This window comes from Pristis pectinata, chromosome 10, assembly GCF_009764475.1.
Source record: "Pristis pectinata isolate sPriPec2 chromosome 10, sPriPec2.1.pri, whole genome shotgun sequence".
Taxonomy (NCBI): domain Eukaryota; kingdom Metazoa; phylum Chordata; class Chondrichthyes; order Rhinopristiformes; family Pristidae; genus Pristis; species Pristis pectinata.
Window position 1 is genome coordinate 95,867,386 of NC_067414.1, and position 26,880 is coordinate 95,894,265.

The 26,880-nt window shown below is 52.7% G+C and overlaps 1 protein-coding gene across 3 annotated transcripts in view; it reads right to left on the reverse strand.

Moving 5' to 3' along the window:
- Positions 1-26,661, reverse strand: part of parp1 (poly (ADP-ribose) polymerase 1) — a 49,151-nt gene extending 22,490 nt beyond the window's left edge. Inside the window, exons 1-12 of one of the 3 annotated variants that reach the window (XM_052025095.1) lie at positions 26,511-26,661; positions 19,519-19,690; positions 16,676-16,791; positions 14,683-14,897; positions 13,446-13,542; positions 13,189-13,305; positions 12,087-12,263; positions 4,871-4,988; positions 4,557-4,697; positions 3,295-3,537; positions 1,984-2,052; positions 1,272-1,404 (exon numbers count right to left, since the gene is read on the reverse strand). In XM_052025095.1, coding sequence (XP_051881055.1) covers positions 1,272-1,404; positions 1,984-2,052; positions 3,295-3,537; positions 4,557-4,697; positions 4,871-4,988; positions 12,087-12,263; positions 13,189-13,305; positions 13,446-13,542; positions 14,683-14,897; positions 16,676-16,791; positions 19,519-19,690; positions 26,511-26,621 — 1,709 coding nt within the window. In that variant the 5' untranslated portion in view covers positions 26,622-26,661. Of the gene's footprint in view, positions 1-1,271; positions 1,405-1,983; positions 2,053-3,294; positions 3,538-4,556; positions 4,698-4,870; positions 4,989-12,086; positions 12,264-13,188; positions 13,306-13,445; positions 13,543-14,682; positions 14,898-16,675; positions 16,792-19,518; positions 19,691-23,099; positions 23,111-23,135; positions 23,389-26,510 lie in introns of those variants that run through there. The other 2 variants (XM_052025094.1, XM_052025096.1) reach the window with 2 other exon arrangements.
- Between the last annotated feature and the right edge of the window lie 219 nt (positions 26,662-26,880).

The following is a 26,880-nucleotide window of genomic DNA, read 5'->3' on the forward strand; positions in this document are numbered from 1 at the left end:
ACCAAATGACTTTGACAACCTAGGGGTTCAGATGTTGGCACATGGGATCATCCCGACAGAGAGGGGAGGGAGAGGAGCGAGAGATGTCCCAACAGGGAATCGGGGACGGTGACAGACGCCCTCAGGGAACGGGAATCGGGGACGGTGACAGACACCCTCAGGCAAGAGGCAGGCATTAAGTTTCTTGTGCCTCCTCTTCCTGCCCCCCAGTCACAGACTGCACCAGAGAATGTGTCCAGTGAATTAAACCAGCCCTCCCCTCCAGCACGAGGATCCCAGTTAAATAGGTGGTACAGTGGACAATGAAGATGGTCATTGAAGATTACAGGGGGGGGGGGGGGGGGGTGATCTTGATCAACTGCGTAAATGGGCCAAGGAATGGCAAACGGAGTTTAATTCCGAGAATTGCAAGGTGTTGCATTTTGGAAAGTCAAATCAAGGTAGGACTTCCAGTGAATGGCAGGGCCCTGGGGAAGTGTTGCAGAACAGAGGGACCTTGGAGTACAGTGGAGAAAGTGGAATCACAGGTAGACAGGGTGGCGAAGAAGGCTTTTGGCACACTGGCCTTCATCAGTCAGGGTACCGAGTGTAAAAGTTGGGAGGTCACGGAGCGGTTGTACAGGAGGCAGGTGAGGCCACACTTGGAGTATTGTGTTCAGTATTGGACGCCCTGTTATAGGATGTTGCCAGGATTCAAGGGACTGAGTAATAGAGAGAGGTTGGACAGGCTAAGACTTTATTCCTTGGAGCGTAGGAGGCTGAAGGGCGATCATATACAGGAATATAAAATCATGAGGGGTATAGATAGGGCGAATGCACTCAGTCTTTTTCCCAGGGCTGGGGAAAATCGAGAACTAGGGGGCATAGGTTTAAGGTGAGAGATTTAATAGGGGCAACTTTTTCCCACACAGAGAGTGGTATCGATGCAGAATGAGCTGCCAGGGGAAGTGGTTGAGGCAGGTACAATAAGACGGTTGGACAGGTACAGGGTTTGGAAAGGTTCAGAAGGTTATGGGAGAAACACTGGCAAATGGGACTAGCTTGGATGGGGCATCATGGTCAGCATGGACCAATTGGGCCGAAGGGCCTGTTTCAGTTGGGCCGAAGGGCCTGCTTCTGCGCTGTGTAACTCTCTCTGACCCTAAACCCAACGAGGTGGGCAAAAACCATCGACAGCCACACCAGAGGGGAGGGGCCCTGAGTGGGACGGGGCAGTTGGTTCCCCGCACCACCCCTCGGCCGGAGGGGATCCCCTGGGTCCTCCAGCTCACCTCTTCCTGTTGTCGTCTTCCAGCAGCTGTAGCTTGTAGTAGGAGTTGGTGCCCCGAGTGATGTCGACCAGGCCCAGCGTGGCGCTCAGGATCCGGCCGCCCTGCTCGAAGACATGCGCCGAGTCCTCCAGCCCTGCGGGAGCGAGAGTGGGAGTCACTGCCTGCCCTCCTTCGGCCCAGAGTCTGTGCCGACCATAGACCACCCACTTACACGAATCCTTGACGTTCTCATCAACTTCCCCCCAGATTCCGCCCCTCACCCACACACTGGGAGGCAATTTACAGCGGCCAATTACCCCACCGACCCTGCACTTCGTTAGGGTGAGAGGGGGAACCAGAGCACCCCAGGGTGGGGGGACCTTCGCGGTCACAGGGAGAGCGTGCAAACTCCACACAGACAGCGCCCAAGGTCAGGATCAAACCCGGTCTCTGGAGCTGGGAGGCAGCGGCTCCTTGCTGCATCTACTCAACTGGGACATGTTATTTAAGAAACAATAGACATAGAGCTACACAGCACGGATAAACAGGCCCTTCGGCCCAACTCGTCCATGCTGACCAAGTTGCCCAACTGAGCTGGTCTCACTTACCTACATCTGGCCGCCTCCTGTGCTGCAATTGCCCAGGCCCCCCAGTCGATGGGTGTCACCGACGGGTTCACACAGCATCCTCCCCCCCCACCCCACCCTCCCCCGAGCACAGGACCTCCACCTACCCGAATCAGGGTCCACCGCTCCTCCTCCTTTCACCGTCAGCTTCATCTTCTTCTCCGACTTGCCGGAGCCTGCAAGAGGGAATGGAACCAGGCTGAATGTCCCGGAGGCGTACCTGTTCCCAGCGGGATGTTGCCATCGCGTCCCACAGCGCAGAGACAGACCCTTCGGCCCGACTGGTCCATGCCGACCAAGATCCCCATCCAAGCCAGTCCCATTTGCCCACGCTTGGCCCATATCCCTCTAAACCGTTCCCATCCATGCACCTGTCCAGATGTCTTTTAAACAGCGTTATCGTAGAACAATACAGCACAATACAGGCCCTTCGGCCCACCATGTTGTGCTGCCCTTCAAACCACACCTAAGACTATCTAACCCCTTCCTCCCACATATCCCTCTAACTTAAATTCCTCCATATGCTTATCTAACAATCTCTTGAACTCGTTCAATGCATCAGCCTCCACCACCACCCATCATACCTGCCTCAACCACTTCCCCTGACAGTTCGTTCCACATACGGACCACCCTCTGGGTGAAAAAGTTGCCCCCGAGGTTCCCATCAATCCCCTCTCACCTTAAACCTACATCCTCTAGTTCTTGATCCCCCAACCCTGGAAAAAAAAACTGTGTGCATTTACCCTATCTATGCCCCTCATGATTTTATACAACTCTATGAGATCACCCCTCAGTCTCCTACGCTCCAAGGAAAAAAGTCCCAGGTCCTCAAGTCCCAGCAACACCCTGGTAAATCTCTTCTGCGCTCTTTCCAGTTTAATAACATCTTTCCCATAGCAGTGCGACCAGAACTGAACATAACACTCCAAATGCAGCCTCACCAGTGTCCCATACAACCACACCAACTTCTATACTCAATGCCCTGACTGATGAAGGCCAATGTGCCAAAAGCCTTCTTCACCTGTGACGCGCCTACCTGTGACGCCACTTTCAGGGAACCACGTCCCTGAACTCCAAGGTCGCTCTGTTCTACAACTCTCCCCAGGGCCCTACAGTTCACTGTGAAAGTCCTACCCTGGATTTGGCTTCCCAAAGTGCAACAGCTCGCCCTTATCCGAATTAAACGCCACTTGCCATTCTTCGGCCCACTTACTGAGCTGATCAAGATCTCTCTGTAATTTTTGGCCACCATGGAATATAAAACAGTAGAGCATGCGAACAGGCCCTTCAACCCACAACGTCTGTGCACAACACAACTGACCTTTAACCCTCACTCGGGGCCCACCCTGCGCTGCGCTGAGCAGGGGGTGCTGCACTGTCAGAGGAGCCACCTCCCCGATGGGCGCCGACCCTCTCACCTTCCTCCTGCTTGACTTTGCCGCTGGCGTTTTTCACGGCCTTGTTCCCGGCGGATTTTCCGGCGGCAGGAGGCTCAGGAACCTCCAAGGCGACCTCAGCCCCCCAGGACGAAATCCCGTGGACCGCAAGCAGATCCTGGAAGCTCTTCCCCGACCGGAGGTCAACGAGGAAGTCCTCGGACACCACCCGGATGTTGGCTTCCTTCACCTCCTCCATCTTCTTGGTCATCTTGTCCACCTCCTCTGCAGGGGAGAGCATCTGTCAAGCTCTGACGAGGGGAGAAGAGGAGGAAAGAGAGGGCTGCCCCACCCCACCTGGGCCCCTCCCCTCCCAAGAGAACCAGGGCAGAGCCAGAAACCCTTGGGGACTGGGCTGCATCATGCAGGAACACAAACCCCTTCAGCTCCTCGTTCTCAATGCAACTTCAAGCACAAACCAGAGGTCATTTTCTCCCTCAAACTTACTCCGTCGTTTACTGTGACCAGCTCCAAATCATGCTTCAATTTTGCCTCTGTGACTAGGAGGAAGTTGGCTAAGTTACAAGCCAATAAGGATTTCTCAGAAGGTACAAACAACACTAACTACAGGCCTGGTTACACAGGGGTCATTGACAGCAAAGGGCGCAGAATGAAGCTCCCTCTATACCGTTTCTTCACACACTCCCAGGGATAGACACAGACTGAAACCCCCAACACACTGTCTGCTACACACTCCCAGGGTTAGATACACAGTGAAGCCCCCGACACACTATCCACTACACAGTTCCAGGGTTAGACACAGGGTGAAGCTCCCTCTACACTGTCCCTTCACACACTCCTGGGAGTTAGATACAGAGTGAAGCTCCCTCTGCGCTGTCTCATCACACACTCCCAGGGTTTAAGCCCCCAATACACCATCCCATCACACAGTTCCAGGGTTAGACACAGAGTGAAGCACCCTCCACACTGTCCCATCACACGCTCCCAGGGCTAGATACACAGTGAAGCCCCCAATACACTGTGCCTAACTCTGGGACTGTGTGATGGGACAGAGTGAAGCTCCCTCTGCACTGTCCCATCACACACTCCCAGGGTTTAAGCTCCCAACACACCGTCCCATCACACACTCCCAGGGTTTAAGCCCCCAACACACCGCCCCATCTCACACTCCCAGGGTTTAAGCTCCCAACACACCGCCCCATCTCACACTCCCAGGACAGACGACGGGTGTTCGGCCCGGCATGACACAGAAGCACCGACAACCCCGCGACCCTTCACCGTACTTTTGGAGCTGACACACAGCTGGGCCTTGCTCGCCGAGCCGGTGGTCTTGCCCCCCAGCTCCTCCACCAGGCTCTTGAGTTCGTCCTTGCTCTTCGAGAGTTTCCCCAGGAGGATCACCTTCATGTTCGTCAGCGGCGGGCCTGTGGAAGGAGAAGAGTGTGACCCCCATGTGCCACTCGCAAAGAACTCCCCTCCCCCGCGCCACAGGAGGTTCCCGGTTCGATTCCCGGCCGACGGCTTCGCGGGGACGAAGATGGCCGTCGCCGGAGAGACCCGCTGCGCCACCCCACCCCAAGTCTGGGGGCTTGCTTACCCGTCACGGCCGAGGGAGTGTCAGCGGGGCTGGGATCGGCAGCTGGAGGGGCAGGAGTGAAGACCCGGGTCTGCCGCTTGAACTTGAATTTCTTCAGGTAGGCGATGCCGTGGAATTCCTGGAAATCACACAGGAGTGAAAGGCATGGTGGGGGGAGGAGGAGGGGGGCCGGAGGGTGGGTAAACCTGTAATAAAAGGTAACTGGAAACATAAGGGTTAATGGTGTGCAGCTATTAATTCTCCCACCATGGCATGATGTTGCTTCAGCCATGGTGTGACGATAGTCATGACAGCAAGATGTGCAGGTGCTGGTGAGAAACAACAAAGTGCTTAAGGCATATCTTGTTTTGCTAAAGCTTGCTGTAAGCAACTGCCCAAGTATGTGCAACTTCCCACGGAGGCGTCCCACAGATTAAGTATAAAAGGAGGGACACTAACATGCAAATCTTTGAGTGGGGATCAGAACAGAGCTCAGGTTACACTGTTTACTCTTTCTCTGTATCCCTCACTCCCGCTAGCATTAAATAATAAAGCATTAGTTGTATGCTCCTTGGTTCTGCCGCTTTATTATAGCGTGGGTCAACTTTCACAAACCCCTCCGTGCGGGGGGGGGGGGGGACAGGTTGGAAGGGAATTGCACTGAGGGCAACCAAGATACTGGGGGTAAGGGTACAGAGGGAACCACTCAGGCCGCGAGGTTGACACATGCTCCGAGACTGCGGCCCCTGAGGTGGTCTCCCAGCGGCTGGGGGAAGGGATCCCTCCCTGCCGTTTGTAACGGACACCCCCGCTGGTCTCGTAGCCTCAAGTCACAGAGACGTGGCCCCCACTGGATTTTATTTTATATATACGGAGAGTGGTAGGTACCTGGAACAGGCTGCCTGGGGGAAGCAGATACAAGAGTGGTGTTTAAGAGGCCATTAGACCCATGAATCTGCAGGGAATGCAGGGAATCACTTGCAGATGGAAGGGAATTAGTTGAATCTGGCATCGTGTCCGGCACAGACATGGTGGGCCAAAGGGCCTCTTCCCGTGCTGTACTGGGTTCGGTGTCCATCCCAGGAATGGACGGAGTGAGCCTTCCTTGCACTGCCTCCATCATGAGCACGTTAGCAAAGAGACCCTCCCAAAGCCACGGCAACGGTTCGTCACAAAGGCACGTGTGCTGCACACAGGGGCAACAGACAGGGATGGCAAATTAAGCTGTATAGTTTACGGGGAATGAAGCAGGGGAAGTCTTGCGTTCACAGTACAGGGGACGCGCCTGGAGTATTGTGTACGGTATTGGTCTCTTTGTTAACGCAATCCCCTCCATTCCCTGCAGATTCACAGGTCTGTCTAACGGCCTCTTAAACACCCCTCTTGTATCTGCTTCTACCACTCTCCCAGGCAGTCTGTTCCAGGTACCTACTGCTCTCCATCTAAAAAAAAACCTGCCCCATACATTTATTTAAACTTTCCACCTCTTGCCCCAAGAGCGTGTCCTCGAGATTTCTACCTGGGGGGGGGAAATTGTGTCTATCCTATCTATGCTTCCCATAATCTTACAAACTTCTCCCTCAGCCTCCGACACTCCAGAGAAAACAATGCAAGTTTGTCCAACCCCTCCTTACAGCTCATACTCTCTAATCCAGGCAGCATCCTGGTGAACCTCCTCTGCAAAGTCTCCGCATCCTTCCTAAAATGGGGTGAGCAGAAATGCACACAGTACTCCAAGTACTGTGGACTCTGACCTCACGATCTACCTTGTTGTGACCTTGCACCTTATTGCACTGCACTTTCTCTGTAGCTGTGACACTTTACTCTGTACTGTTATCGTTCTTACCTGTACTAACTCAATGCACTCTGTACTAATTCAATGTAACTGCACTGTGTGATGAATTGACCTGTACGATCGGTTTGCAAGATAAGTTTTTCACTGTACCTTGGTCCAAGTGACAATAATAAACCAATACCAAGTGCGGCCTAACCAAAGTTTTATAACAGCAGCAACAGGGCATCCTGACTCTCATACTCAATATCCCAATCAATGAAGGCAAGCACGCCGTATGCCTTCTTTGCCACCTTATCTACTTGCATGGCCCCTTTCAGTGAGCTGAGGACTTGGACCCCAAGATCCCTCTGTACATCAAGGGGTGGTCTTACAAGAAAACGCTAAGCAGGTTAGGTACACTGAGGATACTGTGACACTGCAACAAGATATAGATAGCTTGAGTGAGGGGGGCAAAATGTTGGCAAATGGAGTTTAAGGTGGGGACGTGCAAGCTCACACACTTCTGTGAGAGGAACCAAAAGGCAGATTTTGTAAATGGAGAGAGACCGAATTTCAGAGGGGTTCAAGTGTTATTGTGCACGAATTGCAAAAAGTTTACAGGCAGGTGCTGAAAGTGGTTAAGGCAGCAAATGCCACCTTAGACTTTAGGGCAGGCACAGTAGTGTAGCGGTTAGTGTAACGCTTTACAGCGCCAGCAACCCAGGTTCAATTCCGGCCACTGTCTGTAAGGAGTTTGTACGTTCTCCCCGTGTCTGCGTGGGTTTCCTCCGGGTGCTCTGATTTCCTCCCACATTCCAAAGATGTACGGGTTAGGAAGTTGTGGGCATGCTATGTTGGCGCCGGAAGCGTGGCGACACTTGCGGGCTGCCCCCAGAACACTCTACGCAGAAGATGCATTTCACTGTGTTTCAATGTGCATGTGACTAATAAAGAAATCTTATCTTAATCTACTGTACAGGGTGGAGTTGAGAAATGGAGAAGGTTTGTTACAAGTGTACAGGGTGTTGTTGAAGCCACACCTGGAGTACTGAGCACGGTTTATTTAGGATGTACCAGCACTGGAGGCAAAATTAGATCTGTATTCTTTGAAGTTTAGAAGAATGAGGGGTGATCTTATGGAAACACGAGATCTTGAGGGAGCACGACAGGGTAGATGTTAATATGTTTCCGTGAGTTTCAAATGAGTCATGGTTAAAAAAATAGCCCATCATTTACATAGAACAAAGCAGAGGAACAGGCCCTTCAGCCCACGGTGTTGTGACAAACTAATTAAACTCGTAATTAAATGCCTAACTAATCCCTTCTGCCCACTCAATGTCTATATCCCTCCATTCCCTGCACATTCATGCGCCTAAGAGCCTCTTAAACACTCTATCGTATCTGCCTCCACCACCACCCCAACAGGACATTCCAGGCACCCACCGCTCTGTGTAAAAAAACTTGCCCCCTCTCACCTTAAATGCATGCCCTCTAGTGTTAGATATTTCAACGCTGGAGGGAAAAAAAAATCAGCTGTCTGCTCTATCTATGCCTCTCCTAATTTTTTAAATATAAAAATGAGGTCTCCCCTCAGCCTCCGACGCTCCAGAGAAAACAACCCAAGTTTGTCCAACCTCTCCTCATAGCACATGCCCTCTAATCCAGGCAGCATCCTGGTGAACCTCTTCTGAACCTACAGGGCACTAGTGAGGCCTCATTTGGAATACTGTGCGCAGTTTTGGGCCCCATATCTTAGGAAGGATATGCTGATGTTGGAGAGAGTTCAGAGGAGATTTACGAGGATGATTCCAGGAATGAAAGGGCTTACTTATGATGATCATTTGTCGGCTCTTGGACTGTACTCACTGAAGTACAGAAGAATGAGAGGGGACCTCATAGAGACATTTAAAATGTTGAAAGGACTGGACAGAGTAGATGTGGCCAAGCTGTTTCCCTTGGTGGGTGAGTCCAGGACCAGAGGGCACAATCTTAGAATTAGAGGGCACAGGTTTAAAACAGAGTTGAGGAGAAATTTCTTTAGCCAGAGGGCAGTGAATTTATGGAATTCTCTGCCAGGTACAGCAGTAGAGGCCCATTCATTGGAGGTGTTTAAGGAGATAGATAGATAGATATCTAATTAGTCAAGGTATCAAGAGATATGGGGATAAGGCCGGAAGTTGGGGTTAGAATAGTTTTTGTTCATTGCCCCCCCTCCCTATTTCTCATTTCTTTTCTCCCCTTTTCTTTGGAGCAGACTCGATGGGCCGAAATGGCCTACTTCTGCTCCCTTGTCTTGCAATCTTGTGAATGGGGCGACCAGAATTGAACGCAATACTCCAGCTGCAGCCTAACCAGAGCTTTATAAAGCTGCAACATAACTTCCCGACTCTTGAACTTAATGCCTCGACTAATAAAGGCAAGCGTGCCGCACGCCTTCTTTACCACCCCATCAACCTGCGCATCTTGTGTAGGAATAACTTCTCCCTGAGGGTGATGAACCTCCAGGACTCCCCCACCCCAGAGGGATGTGGAGGGTGGATCATTGGGGAACCGGCACAGAAGAGATGAGGTCTGGGGCAGATCAGCCTGAGGGGCCGAATGGCCTGCCCCTGCTGCTACTTCTGTGCGTACACCCGCCGTCTGCTGCTCGAGGTCCAACACTGCAGCAATCGGGGGCCCAGGGACAGAGCATTATGCCACCATCTGGTGGCCAAGGTCCCGTACTACAGGGCCCCAGCACCGCATTGGGCTGGAAAGGTCCTCAGACCTTTGTCTGGGGACCTTGGTTGGGAAAATGCCAAGGTGATGACCTACAGATGGGATGGCCACCTACCGGCCTCGGGGGTAAAACCCATCAGGATGGACGCACAAGAAATAGGGAAGTTTTGTTACACTTCTGCACCGGGTGTTGGCTTCACCTCACCTGGAGTACAGTGCACAGATTTGGTCCCCTAACCCAAGGAAGGATACGGTAACGTTGGAGGCAGTCGACAGGAGACTCCTGGGATGACAGGTTTGGCTAATCAAGAGAGACCAAAATGTAGCGGTTAGCGTAACGCTATGACAGCGCCAGTGACCCGGGTTCAATTCCGGCCGCTGTCTGTAAGGAGTTTATACATTCTCCCCTTGTGTCTGCGTGGGTTTCCTCCGGGTGCTCCAGTTTCCTCCCACGTTCCAAAGACGTACGGGTTAGGAAGCTGTGGGCATGCTATGTTGGTGCCGGAAGCGTGGCGACACTTGTGGGCTGCCCCCAGAACACTCTACGGAAAAAGATGCATTTCACTGTGTGTTTCGACGTACTAATAAAGATCTTACCTTAGACTGGACAGTTTGGGTCTATATTCCTTGGAGTTTAGAAAAATAAGTGTTATTGAAATGTACAGGATCCTAGTGGGTTTTAGCAGGGTGGATGTTGGGGTGTCTCCTCCAGAGGAAAAGTCACGTATGAGGGGACTTAGTTGCAAGGCAAGGAACCAGTCATTTAGAACTGTGGTACACATAAACCTCTTCTTGCAAAGGTAATGGATCTCTGGAATTCCCAACCCCAGAAACTTGTGGAGACTGAATCACTAAAAGTATTCAAAGAGCAAGTAGATCAACTTCTTAAAGATCAGGGAATTGAGGGCTGTGGAGAACTGGCACAGAAGAGGCCAGCATGGATCAGCCATGATCATATTGAACGGCGGGGCAGGCCGGAGGGGCCGAGTGGCCTACTCCTACTTTCTTGTGTTCCTGAAGTTCAGAGTCCATAGAATTACACAGCAAGGAAACAGGTCCTTCGGCCCAACTGGTCCATGCCGACCAAGATGACCCATCCAAGGTAGTCCCATTTGCCAGCGTTTGGCCCATAACCGTCTAGACCTTTCCAATTCATGCTCCTGTCCAACTGCCTGTTATTGGACCTGCCTCAACCACTTTTGCCGGCAGCCCATTCCACATACACACCACCCTTTGTGTTAAATAAAAATTTGCCCGTCAAGTTCCTATTAAATCTTTCCCCTCTCACCCTAAATTTATGCCCTCTAGTTCTTGATTCCCCAGCCCTGGGAAAAGACTGTGTGCATTCACCCTGTCCATGCCCCTCATGATTTTATACACTTCTATAAGATCACCCCTCAGTCTCCTACGCTCCAAGAAATAAAGTCCCAGCCTGTACAACCTTCCTGTAACCCAGTCCCTCAAAAGTCCTGGCAACATCCTCATAAATATTTCTGTACTCTTTCCAGTTTAACGGCATCTTTCCTATAGCAGGATGCACAAAACCAAACTCAATACTCCAAGTGCGGCCTCACCAGCGTCCCGTACAACCACACCCTGACCTCCCAGCTTCTATACTCAATGCTTTCAGTGAACTCTTGATCTCTCAATCTACCTCATCGTGGCCCTTGCACCTTACTGTCTGCCTGCACTGCACTCTCTCTGTAACTGGAACACTATATTCTGCACCCTATTATTGCTTTTCCCTTTGTACTATCTCAATGTACTTATGTTTGGAATGATCTGTCTGGATACTGTGACCAATAGAGGAAGGATGTGCTGGCCTTGGAGAGGGCCCAGACATTCACAAGGAGGATCCCAGGAATGAAAGGGTTAATATACACCTCTGGGTCTGCACTCGATTCAGAAGGATGAGGGCGGATCTCATTGAAACCTACCGGATACTGAAAGGCCTGGATAGAGTGGACGCGGAGAGGATGTTTCCATCAGTGGGAGGGTCTGGGATCCGAGGGCACGGCCTCAGAATAAAGGGACATCCTTTTAGAACTGAGACGAGGAGGAATTTCTCCAGCCAGAGGGAGGTGAATCTGTGGAATTTGTTGCCACAGAGGGCTGTGGAGGTCAAGTCAATATTTAAAGCAGAGATTGACAGGTTCTTGATTGGTGAGGAGGTTAAGGGTTACGGGGAGAAGGCAGGAGAATGGGGTTGAAAAAAAAATCAGCCATGATTGAATGATGGAGCAGACTCGATGGGCCAAATGGCCTAGTTCTGCTCCTATATCTCACAGATGGAACATCAACTAAACTTTTCACTGTCTCGATACACGTGACAAGAATAAACCAATTACCAAAAGGCGCCACCTTGCTCTTCGCAGGCTTCACACACTACAGCTGACGCATTACACAGGGTCCCAGACACGAGGATTACACGGACACAACACCACACAGTGCAGAGGGATGGGCTGGGCCTGAATCTGTCTGCACAGACAGCCGCTCTGCCCTTCTAACCCTGCCAGCTCTTCGCCAAGTGATTCCCATCAGCCCTGCCTGCCCTTCAATGCAGACGGACAGACCTCTGGTCCGGGACCCAGGGGGTGTCACACCTCCGGGCCAGCAGTGCTTTTGTAAGAGACGGCGCCTCTGGCACCGCAGCCCTCCCTCTGCACTACTGGACCGCATGTGCTGGACTCCGGCGCGGGAGACGAGGCTCCGGAGGCCGAGAAGAAGCTGGAATCGGAGGCCTACCTTGGGAATGAGCCAGTCCTTGCAGCGGGGCTGCTGGGTGCTGAAGCTGCACTTGGTCCAGGCGGTGATGTTCCCCGTGCAGACGTACGCAGAGCCCTTCAACACCAGCTGTCCCTGGCACTCGGCGCAGGGCTGCAGCGCACCGAACGCCATCCCGTCCGACACCCGGTCCAGGATCTGCGCGGCGGGGAAGGCGGGGCAGGCGTGAGCAACGCAGTCCCACTGCAGTAATGCACACCGCCCCCCACCCCGGTAAACCCCGGCCCACGCACACACATACCCCCAGGGCAAGGCAGGCACAGGGACCTGCCCCTCCAGACGTGGGACGCACGTGCGCCCCAAGATCCCCCCCCCCCCGCTAGACGCGGGACGCGTGCACACCCCAAGACCCCCCCCCCCGGATGTGCGCACCCCAAGCCCCTCTCTGGACACTCGCCCATTTGTGCAGCCCAACCCTCTCCCCCAGGAGACACAGATGCGCACCTGACCCCACCCCTTTTAAGACGTGTGAACACACCTGACCCTACCCCTCCGGAAATGCGGGCACGCGCCCCAGGAAAATACAACAAGCCACAGAAGCACGGACTCAGGCAGACCTGTGCGCAGGGAGACACCTCGACCGAGGGTCAGGCGGCCCCTCCCCTGACTCAGACAGACCCCACCCCACTTCCACCTGTCCTACCATTCGACGGACCACCTGCATCTTGTCCTGATCTGCCCTTGGAACAATCCCCGCGCACGCTGCCCCAAAATGTCCGAGGCCCCAACCTGCACAGTGCACAGCGAGGGAGGGGTTGGGAGTGGAGGGAGGGGAGTGGTGCGAGGAAGGAGTAGAGGAGTGGAGAGGGAAGGAGGGCAGGCGAGAGAGGGCAAAGAGGGAGGCAGAGGCAGAGGGGTGGATGTGGGAGGGAGAGGGGAGGGAGGTAGGCTGAGGGGGGATAGGGAGGAGGCAATGAGGGCAAGGAAAGTGGAGGGGAGTGAGGCAGGGCTGGAGAGAGTTGAAGAGGGAGCTGAGGGAAGGAGGGACTGAGGAGAGGGGGGCGGGGGAAGCAGAGGAGAGTGGCAGACGGAGGGGTGCCGAGAGGGAGAGGAGCGGACTCACCGCCGACTCCCCGGACGGAATCTCCTGCCCGTTGGCGATGAGCAGCTCCCGCAGGTCGTTGGTGGAGCAACACTTCTTCAGAGCGTCCTTGATGCCCCAGATCAACTGGCTCTGCTCCTGGGGAGGGCAAAGGCGAGAGCATGAGAGGGTGTGGGGGGTGGGGGGGGACGTGCAGGGGGGGAGGCGACACGAGAGACGGAGAGGTGGCGGAAATCGAGCGGGAAAGGTGGGAGGTTCTCCCCCTCCCAGGGACAGACCTTCAGCTCCTTCTCCTGTTTCACTACTTTCTCCTCTTTTTTCTTCTTCTTCTTCTTGCTGGTGGCTTCCCCGTCCACCTCGTCCCCTTTCCTCTTCCTACAGCGCAAAGGCAGGAGGCAAGACGGTAACACGCGTGGCCACTTTGCAATGCTTCCCATCACATTAGCGGTTGCACTGGCTTCCTCTGTGGGACCCGCCATGGGGTTTGTCCCACTCTCTGAGCCCGGCCCCCCCCCTCCCCCATCTCCCCAAATACTTCGCCCCACCTGGACGGGTTCGGACTGAACTCGGAGGACCGGTGTAAGGGACAACTCCCGGCGGCCGCCCTCAGCGACCTTCCTTCGTCGGTCAGTAGCACCACATTCAATTCCGTTCACAACTCCTCAGCCCACGCCGGCATACAGAAAGGTCAGGCACGGGCTGAGAGGTGGCGAGTTGTATTGGTGCTCTCAAGTGTCAAAAGGCAACGAACATCTCCAAGGGGGTTCCGAGGACCTACCCTCGTCACTCAACACCGCCGTCGCTACGTCCCCTACCAACCACCTCCAGGAGGTCTCCATCAACCAGGGACTCAACTGGACCAGCGATGGAGATATTGTGGGTACACAGCTGGTCAGAAGCCGGGTATCCTGCAGCAAATGACTCACCTCCCGAACTTTCCGCTATCTACAAGGCGCGAGTCAGGACAGGCAACGGAAGACTTTCCACTCATCAGGGCGAGTGCAGCTCTAGCAGCTCTAAGGAAACTCAACATCATCCAGGACAAAGCAGCTGTTTGACTGACAGCCAATCAACCGCATTAGTTAGTTATTTGGGAGGTTTATATAGTGAATAATGGATACCCGGAGGTGTTTACAGACTGGGATCTAATCCAGGGGTTCAGGGGGTTTATAGATAATGGATACCTGGGGGTTATTACAGACTGGGATCTAATCCAGGGGTTCAGGGGGTTTATAGATAGAATAATGGACACCTGGGGGTGATTACAGACAGGGATATAATCCAGGGGTTCGGGGGGTTTATAGATAGAATAATGGACACCTGGGGGTGATTACAGACAGGGATATAATCCAGGGGTTCAGGGGGGTTTATATATAGAATATTGGATACCTGGGGGTGATTACAGACTGGGATCTAATCCAGGGGTTCAGGGGCTTTATATAACAGATACCCAGCAATGATTAAATGCCCAGACGATGTATATTTTCCCGAGTTACGAAAGCAGGTGGTAATTACCCTTCGGTCTTGGTTGCCGGAAGCTTCTTCTTCAGCTCCGCCTTGTCGTCAGCGGTCAGGGTGTTGAAGCCCTTCAGCTGGACGGCACTGTAGCTGGGCAGGAAGCCCAGCTCGGCCCTGCTCCCCACAAAACAGTCGGGGTGGTACCAGCGGTCGATCATGCCCAGCTGAGGTTTCTCAGGGTCGATCATCTTCTTGGAGATGCGCACGGTGTCCTGCGTGGTGGGGACAGGGCAGGGAGGTGAGGAAGGGTTCACCGAGGTTCCTTCCCTCCTAACCCTACCCCAGCGTGCACGCACCCAGGCTACTCTGACAGCACCTCCCAAACCCACCACCTCTACCACCGAGGACAAGGCAGCGGGTACAGGGGAACAACACCACCTGCAGGTTCCCCTGCCAGTCCCACACCATCCCGACTTGGAAATCTATCTCCGTTCCTTCACCGTCGCTCATTGGGTCTGACCTCTCTGGAGTTTAGAAGAATGAAAGGCAACCCTATTGAAGCACAAACTATCTCGAGGATGATTGACAGGGGACACGTCAAGAGGACGTTTGCCCCATTGGAGGTATCTAGAATCAGGGAGTAGAGTTCCAGAACAAGGGGTCACCCATTTTAGATAGTCAAGGAGGAATTTCTTACAGGGGGCTGAGAGACTTTGGAATCTTCTACCTCAGAGAGCTGTGGAGGCGGAGTCGGCAAGTATAGGTGGAGGCCGACAGATATTTGAACGATATGGAAAGTCAGGGAAGGAGAGGGTTATGGCGAGGGGTTGGGAAAGCAGTATTGGGGCTGTGATTGGATCAGCCACCTTCTACCGAACAGCAGAACAGGCCTGAAGGGCCATCGGCCTACTCCTGGTTCTTATCTTCCTGTCCCAGTCTCCAGGATTTCCTCTTCAGATAGTTCTGATCTCCAGGCTGATAACCTGAGTGGGCCCCAACACACCATAGAGTCACACAGCACAGAAACAGGCCCTTCGGCCCAGCTCGTCCACGCTGACCAAGGTGCCCACCAAGCTGATCCCATTTGCCCGCATTTGGCCCATATCCCTCCAAACCTTTCCTATCCATGTACCTGTCAAAGTACCTTTTAAATGTGGTTAATATACCTGCCTCAACCGCTTCCTCTGGCAGCTCGTCCCATCTTCTCACCACCCTCTGTATGAAATTACCCCTCAGGCCCCTTTTAAATCTTTCCCCTCCCACCTTAAACCTATGCCCTCTAGTTTTTAGTTTCCCAACACTATACACCTCTATAAGATTGCCCCGCATTCTCCTACACAATAAAGACCTAGCCTGCCCAACCTCTCCCTACGAGCTCAGGCCCTCGAGTCCCTGCAACATCCTCGTAAATCTCCTCTGCACTCTCTCCAGTTTAAACATAGAACATTACAGCGCAGTACAGGCCCTTCGGCCCACAATGTTGTGCCGACATTTTATCCTGCTCTAAGATCTATCTATGCCTTCCCTCCCACATAAACCCTCCCATTTCTCTATCATTCATGTGTCTATCTAAGAGTCTCTTAAATGTCCCTAATGTATCTGCTCCCACAACCTCTGCAGGCAGTGCGCTCCATGCACCCACCACTCTCTGTGTAAAAAACTTACCCCTGACATCCCCCTTATACCTTCCTCCAATCACCTTAAAATGATGTCACCTTTAAGATGTCTTTCCTACAGCCGGGTGACCAAAACTGTTTACAATATTCCAAGTGCAGCCTCACTAATAACCAGATAAAGCCCCTCCCTCAACCCCAAACTCAGACCCTCCCCTTCACCAACACTCCCACCTCCAGCCACAATCAGATCCAACCCCTCCCCTACCAGATCAGTTCCATCCCTCACCATCCCCAGACCAGGCCCCTCCATCATTCCCCAGTCCAACTCCACTTTCCCATCCCACAGTTCGACCAGACACCCTCTCCTTTCCAACCTCGCACCCCCCCTTCCCCCCTCCCCCTCCACCCCGCGCGGGGTCCAGTTGGAGACTCACCTTCTCGATTTTCTTGCCGCAGCCTTTACAAGTGCTGCGGTTCGATTTGGCGTACTCCACCGCAAAGTCACTGAGGGTCTTCTCCCCCTTCCCCTCTCCCTGCTCACTGCCTTTTCCTGCATTTAAGCAAGGGGACAGTGTTCAAGAAGGCCTGTGTTTAGTGGCGATGTGGGTGTAGTGAAACAAAAAATGCATCTGTTCTAGAGAGCCGAGGGAGGATCGAACTGGCGGTCTGGAGGGCCCGACGATGCAGGGAAACAGCTGGTACTGCTGGAGAGGCAGGAACAAGGGCATCATTTGGAACTTGGGGACAGGACAAGCAAAGAGAGGAGGAGGAGGTTTCTGCGTTTACAAAGCGTGTTGCTATGCAGTTGGACAAGACATTGGTGAGGCCATCATGAAGGACTCCCACCATCCGGACCATGCCCTCTTCTCGATGCTGCCATCAGGCAGGAGGTACAGGAGCCTGAAGACCCGCACCTCAAGGTTCAACAACAGCTTCTTCCCCACTGCCGTCAGGTTCTCGAACTGACCTGAAAAATCCTAACACTACCTTAGACTATCTTTTTTTCTCTCTCCCTCAATCTTGCACTAATGTTATATTTCTGCACGCAAGTTGTGTACAATTTATGATAATTTAAGTTTGATAATTCTCTTCTAATGCACTATGTTACTGATGCAAAAAGCTAATTTTCATGGCATTTATACCCTGGGTACGTCTGCCTGTGACAACAGTAAACAGAGTCACGCAGCACGGAAACAGGACCTTCGGCCCAACTGATCCATGTCGACCAAGATACCCATCTAAGCTTGTCCTATTTCCCCGCATTTGGCCCATATCCCTCTAAATCTTTCCTATCCATGTACCTGTCCAAATGTCCATTAAACATTAATATTGTACATGCCTCAACCACCTCCTCTGGCAGCTCATTCCAAATACCCACCACCCTCTATATAATAATGTTGCCCCCCACCCCCGAGATCCAATTAAATCTCTCCCCTCTCACCCTAAACCCATACCCTCTAGTTCTTGATTCCCCAACCCTGGGAAAAAGACTATCTATGCCCCTCATGGTTTTATACACCTCTATAAGATCACGTCTCAGTCTCCTGCACTCCAATGAAAAAAGTCCCAACCTGCTCAACCTCTCCCTATAACTCAGTCCACGTCCTGGCAAAATCCTCACAGATCTTTTCTGTACTCCTTCCAACTTAATAACATCACAAAACCAGCCTCCCCTCCGTGGACTCTGTCTACACTTCCTGCTGCCTTGGAAAAGCAGCCAAAGTAATCAAAGACCCCACCCACCCTGGACATTCTCTCTTCTCCCCCCCTCCTATGAGGCAGAAGATACAAAAGCCTGAAAGCACGTACCACCAGGCTCAAGGACAGCTTCTATCCCGCTGTTATACGACTATTGAACGGACCTCGTACGATAAGATGGACTCTTGACCTCACAATCTACCCCGTCATGGCCATTGAACCTTATTGTCTGCCTGCACTTTCTCAGTAACCGTAACACTATGTTACTGTTTTTCCCTTGTACTACCTCAGTGTACTGATGTGGTGAAATGATCTGTATGGATGGCATGCAAAACAAAGTCTTTCACTGTACCTCAGTACCTGTGACAATAATAAATAAATTACACCTTTCCCATACCAGGGTGACCAAAACTGAACACAATACTCCTACGCTCCAAGGAAAAAAGTCCTAGCCTGTTCAAGCTCTCCAGTCCCGGCAACGGCCTCGTCAATCCTCCCTGCACTCTTTCCAGTTTAATCACATCTTTCCTAGCAGGGCAACCAAAGCTGAACACAGTACCCTGAGTGCAGCCTCACCAGCATCCTGTACAACTTCACCCTGACCTCCCAACTTCTATACTCGGGTGCCCTGACTGATGAAGGCCAGCGAGCCAAAAGCCTTCTTCGCCACCATGATGCGACGTTCAGGGAACCATGTACCTGTACTCTTGGCTCCCTCTGTTCTACAACGCTCCCCGGGGCCCTACCGTTCACTGTGAAAGTCCTACCCTCATTTGTCTTCCCAAAATGCAACACCTCGCACTTATCCAAATTAAACTCCATTTGCCATTCCTTGGCCCTCTTGCCCAGCTGATCAAGATCCCTGTCAACGACACCACCTATTTTAGTGTTCTCTGTAAACTTACTAATTGTGCCTTGTACAGGTTTGTCCCCTTTGACACTCACCAACTTTTATCGATGCACCATAGAAAGCATCCTATCTGGATGTATCACGGCTTGGTACGGCAGCTGCTCTGCCCAGGACCACAAGAAGCTGCAGAGAGTTGTGGACACAGCCCAGCGCATCACGGACACCAGCCTCCCCTCCTTGGGCTCTGTCTTTACCTCTCGCTGTCTTGGTGAAGCAGCCAGCATAATCAAAGACCCCACCCACCCAGGACATTCTCTCTTCTCGCCTCTTCCATCGCGTAGAAGATACAGGAGCCTGAGGGCACGTACCACCAGACTTAAGGACAGCTTCTACCCCACTGTGATAAGACTATTGAACGGTTCCCTTATACAATGAGATGGACTCTGACCTCACGATCTACCTTGTCATGACCTTGCACCTTATTGCACTGCACTTTCTCTGTAGCTGTGACACTTTACTCTGTACTGTTATTGTTTTTACCTGTACTACATCAATGTATCTGCACTGTGTAATGAATTGACCTGTACAATCGGTATGCAAGACAGGTTTTTCACAAGTGACAATAATAAACCAATACCAAATCACCGACATAGATGACAGGCAGCAACAGGCCTAGAGAGAGGTTTGAGGGATACTGCATCCCCTACGCTGCGCCGGACACACACGCACCTCCTCCTCCGACGCTCCCTCCAGTCTCGATGGCCTTCTTGATCTTCTCCTGGTCGTCCCACCGCAGGTCCGACAGCCCGTCCACGTCAGCAGGAGACACCACCCGGGCTCGCTTCCAGAAGCAGGCATAGTGATGCCAGTGCGGCACCTTCCCGTCGAACATGGGCGACTGGCGAGGGTCGGGGGGGGGGGGGGGGGGAAGAAATGAGCACATAACAGGGCATCAGACCCAGGCTTCACCCAGCACCGAGGAACAACTGTGCCCACCCTCCCGCCGCCAGCAATCCTGACCAATCGCAAGGCAGGCGAGTCAGAAGGGGGAAGGGTTGAGGGGAGAGAAGAGCACCTTCAGTGATCCCAGGGCAACCCAGAGAATCCTGGCTAATTGGAGCCCCCTTGGCAGGGTGGCACAGCAAGATCCCACAGGCACGGCCGCAGGCAGACCGATGTTGAGTCGGGGGGGGGGGGGGGGCAACCGACGTTGGAAGGGTCACCAGGGGGAAGGAGTCAAAAAGTCCAGCGGCGCAGTGGGTAGAGCCACTGCCTCACAGCGCCAGAGACCCGGGTTCGATCCCGACCTCGGGCACTGTCCGTGTGTCGGTGTGGAGTTTGCATGTTCTCCCTGTGACCGTCTGGGTTCCCTCCCATCTCCCCAGGTGTGTCAGTTTCCTTCCAGATCCCAACGACGTGCGGGGTCCGTAGGTTGATTGGCTGCTGTAAATTCCCCCCCTCGGGGGTAGGTCATACAAGTTATGCAGCATAGAAAGTCCCTTCGGCCCCACTTGCCCATGCTGACCAAGGGGAAGTCCCACATCCCTCTAAACCTTTACTGCCCACGTACCTGTCCAACTGTCTTTTGGATGCAATTGTACTCACCTCTACCACTTCCTCTGGCAGCTCATTCCATGTACCCACCACACTGTGGGGGAAGAACTTGCCCATGAGTGGTAGAATTAATGGGGAAATGCAGAGAATAGTTTCCAGGGGAAATTAGACAGGAACTGGGGTTGTTCTGTGAGCTAGCATAGACTCAATGGACCGAATGGCCTTCTATGTCACCAGAAAAAAGTGGAAAATCATGCCACGTGATCCTCTGCATCTCCGTGAGGGAGCAGACGGGACATTCCATCTCAGCAGGGGTATGGCACGCCTTCAGGGCTGGACCAGAGAGCCAACCTCCGTCGCTGCAGCCGTGTCCCCGGCGGGGGCTCAAACCCATGGCCCCGCTACTTCAGCTGCCGGCGCCGCACACTCAGCCAGCGCGGGCAGTGAGCGGGAACGGGGCAACACACACACAAAGCGCCGGGGGAACAGCGGGTCAGGCGGCATCCACGGAGGGAAACGGAGAGTTGACATCTCAGGTTGAGACCCTTCAGCGGGACGGGGAGGGGAAGGGAAGGGGGGTGGTGGGGGGGGGGGGGGGGGGGGGGGAGAGAGCTGGCAGGTGATAGGTGGATCTGGATGGGGGGGGGGGGGGGGGGGTGGTTTGATTCCAGCATCTCGTGTGTCTCCATTTAACAGGAACGTCTCACCCCCTTGGGTACACAGTCGGACACAGAGACAGCGATACAGCGAAGACTGTGTTACAATCCTTCGCCTGCACAAACTAGAGAACACGGAGCAAGAAGCCAGTCAGCCCCTCCCTGCCAAGAGTAGACAATCCACCCCCCCAGCTCTCACTCCTTAACAGCTCCCCCCGATGCCCTAACAGATTATTAACGAGACCACAGATGCTGGAATCTGGAGCAACACTCAAAAGAGCGTTGAAGGAACTCAGCAGGTCAGGCAGCATCCATGGAGGGAAATGGCTAGTTGACGTTTTGGGTCGAGACCCTCCATCAGGAGGGGAGACGGCCAGTATAAAGAAGTGAGGGGAAAGGGGGTGGGGAAGGGGAAGGGGTGGCCGGTGGTGAGATCCTGTTGTAGATGGCAGAGGTTGCAAAGGATATGTTGGATGCGTAGGCCAGTAGACAAGGAGTGGGAATTCTATCCCTCTTCTGTCGGCGGGGGGGGGGGGGGGGGGGGGGGGGGGGGGGGGGGGGGGGGAGAGAATGACACGAGGGCAGAAGTGCAGAAGAGAGAGAACATTAAGAAAATGGGCATTTGGAGAAGCATAGGCTGTTTAGGGACAGTCGGCATGGCTTTGTGAGGGGCAGGTCGTGCCTCACGAGCTTGACTGAATTCTTTGAGGATGTGACAAAGCACATTGATGAAGGTCGAGCAGTGGATGTGGTGTATATGGATTTTAGTAAGGCGCTCGATAAGGTTCCTCATGGAAGGTTTGTTCAGAAAGTCAGGCGGCATGGGATCCAGGGAAACTTGGCTGTGTGGATTCAGAATTGGCTCACCCATTGAAGACAAGGTGGTGGTAGATGGAGCGTATTCTGCCTGGAGGTCGGTGACCAGTGGTGTTCCGCAGGGATCGGTTCTGGGACCCCTGCTCTTTGTGATTTTTATAAATGACTTGGATGAGGATGTGGAAGGCTGGGTTAGTAAGTTTGCTGATGATACAAAGGTTGGTGGTGTTGTGGATAGTGTAATCTACAGCAACCTTCTACAACAGGATATTGATAGGATGCAGAGCTGGGCTGAGAAGTGGCAGGTGGAGTTCAACCTGGATATGTGTGAAATGATACACTTCGGGAGAACAAATTTGAAGGCAGAATACAAGGACTCTTAGCAGTGTGGAGGAACAGAGGGACCTTGGGATCCACGTCCATAGATCCCTCAAGGTTGCTGCGCAGGTCAATAGGGTTGTTAAGAAGGCATATGGAGTGTTTGCCTTCATTAGTCAGGGTATTGAGTTCAAGAGCCGCGAGGTGATGTTGTAGCTCTATAGAACTCTGGTCAGACCACACTTGGGAGTATTGTGTTCAGTTCTGGTCGCCTCATCGTAGGAAGGATGTGGAAGCTTTAGAGAGGGCGCAGAGGAGATTTACCAGGATGTTGCCTGGATTGGAGAGCATGTCTTATGAGGATAGGTTGAGTGAGCTAGAACTTTTCTCTTTGGAGAGGAGGAGGATGAGAGGTGACTTGATAGAGGTGTACAAGATGATAAGAGGCATAGATTGAGTGGACAGTCAGAGGGTTTTTCCCAGGGCGACAATGGCTAACACAAGGGGACATAATTTTAAGGTGACTGGAGGAAGGTATAAGGGGGATGTCAGGGGTAAGTTTTTTTACACAGAGAGTGGTGGGTGTGTGGAAGGCACTGCCGGCAGAGGTTGTGGGGGTGGATACATTAGGGACATTTAAGAGACTCTTAGAAAGATACATGAATGATAGAGAAATGGGGGACTATGTGGGAGGGAAGGGTTAAATAGATCTAAGAGCAGGATAAAATGTCGGCACAACATTGAGGGCCGAAGGGCCTGTACTGTGCTGTAGTGTTCTATGAAATTATTAATGACCACCTTGTTGTCAGAATCGTATAACACAATATCAAGATAAACAGTTGAATCACCAAGGTACAGAAGACTATAGACTAATGCTGTTAAATGGGAACAGTATGAGCGGTATTGATGGGCTGAAGGGCCTGTTGCTATGCTATATGACTAACTACAAGGGTGTCTTTAATAAACCTGATAAGAGGTTCCAAGAGAAACTGCTTTACTGACAGAGGAATTTGTCAAGACCAAGACAGGCACATCGGTGCCCCGATGCAGGGTTTCAGCCTGAAACGCCGACAATTCTTCCCGCTTCCCCCAGACGCTGCTCGACCCACTGAGCTCCTCCAGCAGATTGTGTGTTGCTCCAGGTTCCAGCATCTGCAGTCTCCTGTGTCTCCTTCGTTGGGCTACAGGGGAGTCCAGGTCCCGGGGATGGGAAGGCTGATGATTATCACGGCTTCACTAGGGTACAAACACAAAACAGTACAGCACGGGACAGGCCATTCGGCCCACAATGTTGTGCCGATCTTGATGCCAATTTATACTAAATGTCCTCTTCCTGTGTATCATCCATATCCCTTCGTATTCACGTGTCTATCTAAAGGCCTCAAACTCCAGACTGCCTGCCTCCACTACTACCCCTAATAACCCACTCCAGGCACCTACCACTCTCTGCGTGGAAAAACTTGCCCCTCATGTCGCTTTTAAACCTTGCCCCTCCTCCCCCCCCAACCTTAAAAACTTGTCCTCTGGTACTTGACATTTTACCCCGGGAAAAGACTCTGTCTACCCTAGAGGGAATAGCTATGTCGGCACAAAGCTGTGGGCCGAAGGGCCTGTTCTGTGCTGTGCTCTTCTATGTTCTATGTTCTCCATTCTATCTTACAGACTTCTGTCAGGTCCCCCCCTCAGCCTCCGCTGCTCCGGAGAAACAACTCTAGTTTGTCCAACCTCTCCTTAGAGCACATGCCCTCTAATCCAGGCAGCGTCCTGATAAACCTCTTCTGCACTCTCTCCACATCCTTCCTGTAATGGGGCGACCAAAACGGTAACCTCATTGAACAGTGGAATAGGCTGGAGGGGGCCAAGGGGCAGGGCTCAGCTGTCCTAAATAGCATTGGGGGCACTTAAAGGGTTTAGAACACAAGATCCCATAATTCATCCCAAGGGAAAAAGAGAGGATAGACCAGTAATGCAATAGAACAACCTGACCAACTAGGTATAGCCCACAGCCCTGCTATTAGCAGCACGTAACACCGACAAAGGAGACCTGCCTACAATTGCGTGCAGCACACTTGCCTTCATTGCTAGGGACACAGAGTGCAAGTCACATTGCTGTTGTCTAAAACTTTGGTCTGGCCACACTTGGAGTACTGAGTGCTGTTCTGGTCGCCCCATTACAGGAAGGATGTAGAAAGGGTGCAGGAGAGGTTCACCAGGACGCTGCCTGGATTAGAGGGCAGGGGCTATAAGGAGAGGTTGGACAAACTTGGGTTGTTTTCTCCGGAGTGGCAGAAGCTGAGGGGAGACCCGATAGAGGTTTACACGATTACGAGGAGAGGCATGGATAGAGCAGACAGGATTTTTCTCCCCCAGGGTCGAAACGTCCAATACTAGAGGTCATGCATTTAAGACGAGAGGGGGAAAAGTTTAAAGGAGATGTGGGGGGGGGGGGGAGGGGGGCAAGTTTGTTTTTTGCAGAGAGTGGTGGGTGTGTGGAATGCGCTGCCAGAGGCAGTGGTAGAGGCAGATACGATAGAGGTGTTTAACAGGCTTTTAGAGAGGCGCATGAATGTGCAGAGGACGGAGGGTTATGGATCACGTGCAGGCAGAAGGGATTAGTTTAATTTGGCGTCATGCTCAGCAGACATAGTGGGCCGAATAGCCTGTTTCTGTACTGTTCTATACTCTAATTGCGATGCCAACCCATTTGGTCTCAGCCTATCAGAGACATTCTTTTTCCCTCCCTCCCTGCCACCCCGCCCTCTCTGCAATCGAAAACCAATTTGATTTTCTCTCTTGCTCAGTTCTGACGAAGGGTCTTCGACCCGAACCGTCGGCCGCTTCTCCCTTCACAGGCGCTGCCCGGCCTGCTGAGTGTTTCCAACCTCTTCTGTTTTCATTGACGTGGGGTGTGCAAGCAAGTGCAAGTCTGCTGGGCTGAATGGCCTCTTGATGTTCAGTGACCCCCCCCCGCGGCGCCCCCCCCCCACAGTGGTTGGCAGAGTGCCCTGGGGTTCAGAGTCAAACACCAGAGCAAGGAGCACTCAGCGCCAACTTTGTGTCCATCAACTCACAGCCACGAAGAAATACAGCTCGGAAACAGGCCCTTCGGCCCATCAAGTCCATTCCGACCATTCAATCTAGTCTTGCCTTAATCCCATTTTATTCTCCCCACATTTCCCCATCAACTACCCCCAGATTCGACCCCTCACCCACATACTTACAGCGGCCAATTACCCCACCAACCTGCACGTCTCTGGGACGTGGGAGGAAACCGGAGCGCCCGGAGTTTATCCACATGGACCCAGGGAGAACGTTCCAAGAAAAAAAACTGCACAGCACACAGTCCTAATGCGGGCAAATGGGATTAGTGGAGGTGGGCAAAAAGGTCAGCACGGGCAAGGTGGGCCAAAGTGCTGTACGACCTTGAGATGGGCAGCACCCAAGGTTGGGATCAAACCCGGGTCTCTGGTGCTGGGAGGCAGCAGCTCTACTCGCTGCGCCACTGAGAGCTGCCTCCCTGGTGCTGGCATCACTCCCAGCAACACTTGTCAGTGGGGGGGGGGGGGGGGGGGGGGCAGGAGGATGAGAAGAGAAGGAAGGGGTGTTTTTTTAAATAAAGCCAAAACATTATCATGTCGTTAACAGCAGTTCCCTTTTTTTCTCTGTTGGTAAACATTTACATAATGACCCCACGATTTACTTAATTCTGCACCTCCTTATATCGCCTGCTTTAAATAAAATCAAATGCACTATTTCCGCCCAAGATAAACCAACGTTGTCATTTTAAACCACAACCATTGGAAGTCTGAATAAGGGAATCTGCATTGAATCTCTGGATTTTTCCCCCCAACCTCTCTACATGTGCATTTAAAACGCCTTTATTGTCCAGACTGTAAATGAGATTGGAATGTTTAAATTGTAATAAACCTTCGCCAAAGCGAGAGCTGGCAGGATAGAAGGGAGGAGGCGGCGTCCTGCACAATTCACAGAACAAACGGGGCTTTATAATAGTACTGCATGTGCATTGTACTAAAATCTTCTTACCAAAGCAGCTTCTGCCGGCTTTAGGATGTAACCATGACAGGCTGCAGAGGGGCCTGTTTTACAGCGTGATTCATCATCACAATACAGAGAACCAAACAAAAGCGGTTGTTGGGGTGCAAAAAGAGTCGCGCTCTCAGAAATGAATGCAAAAAAGCAACGACGGTGCATCAAGGCAAAATTGCCTTCTCTCATCCCAGATTTTTAAAAAAAAGCATGCATCGTAGAATATATCCTATCGGCCCAAATCAGCACCACGAGGCCTGCGCGCTTGCAGCAGAGAAAAGCGGAGGCAAGGTCCTCGCCTCTCCATTCGTTTCACTCCGCCTTACCTGCCACCATGATTGCAAGCCGCAGGGAATCCTTCGCGATGCTCTCCCCGCATTTTTTGCAGGAGGCCCGTCCGCTCTTTGCGTACTCAGCCTTAAAGAGCTTGTCCTCAGCCATGTCTGTGCATGCAACCCCGAGAGGAGGAGGAGGAGGAGAAAGAAGAGGAGGTGGCGCCGCCGGCGCTGATTGACAGGCGGCCCGGGGCTCGCCGGCGCTGATTGACAGGCGGCCCGGGGCTCGCCGGCGCTGATTGACAGGCGGCCCGGGGCTCGCCGGCGCTGATTGACAGGCGGCCCGGGGCTCGCCGGCGCTGAGACCAAGCCCGGAGGCAAGGTGATTGACAGGAGGCCCAGAGTTTGAGCATCCTCACTTGCAG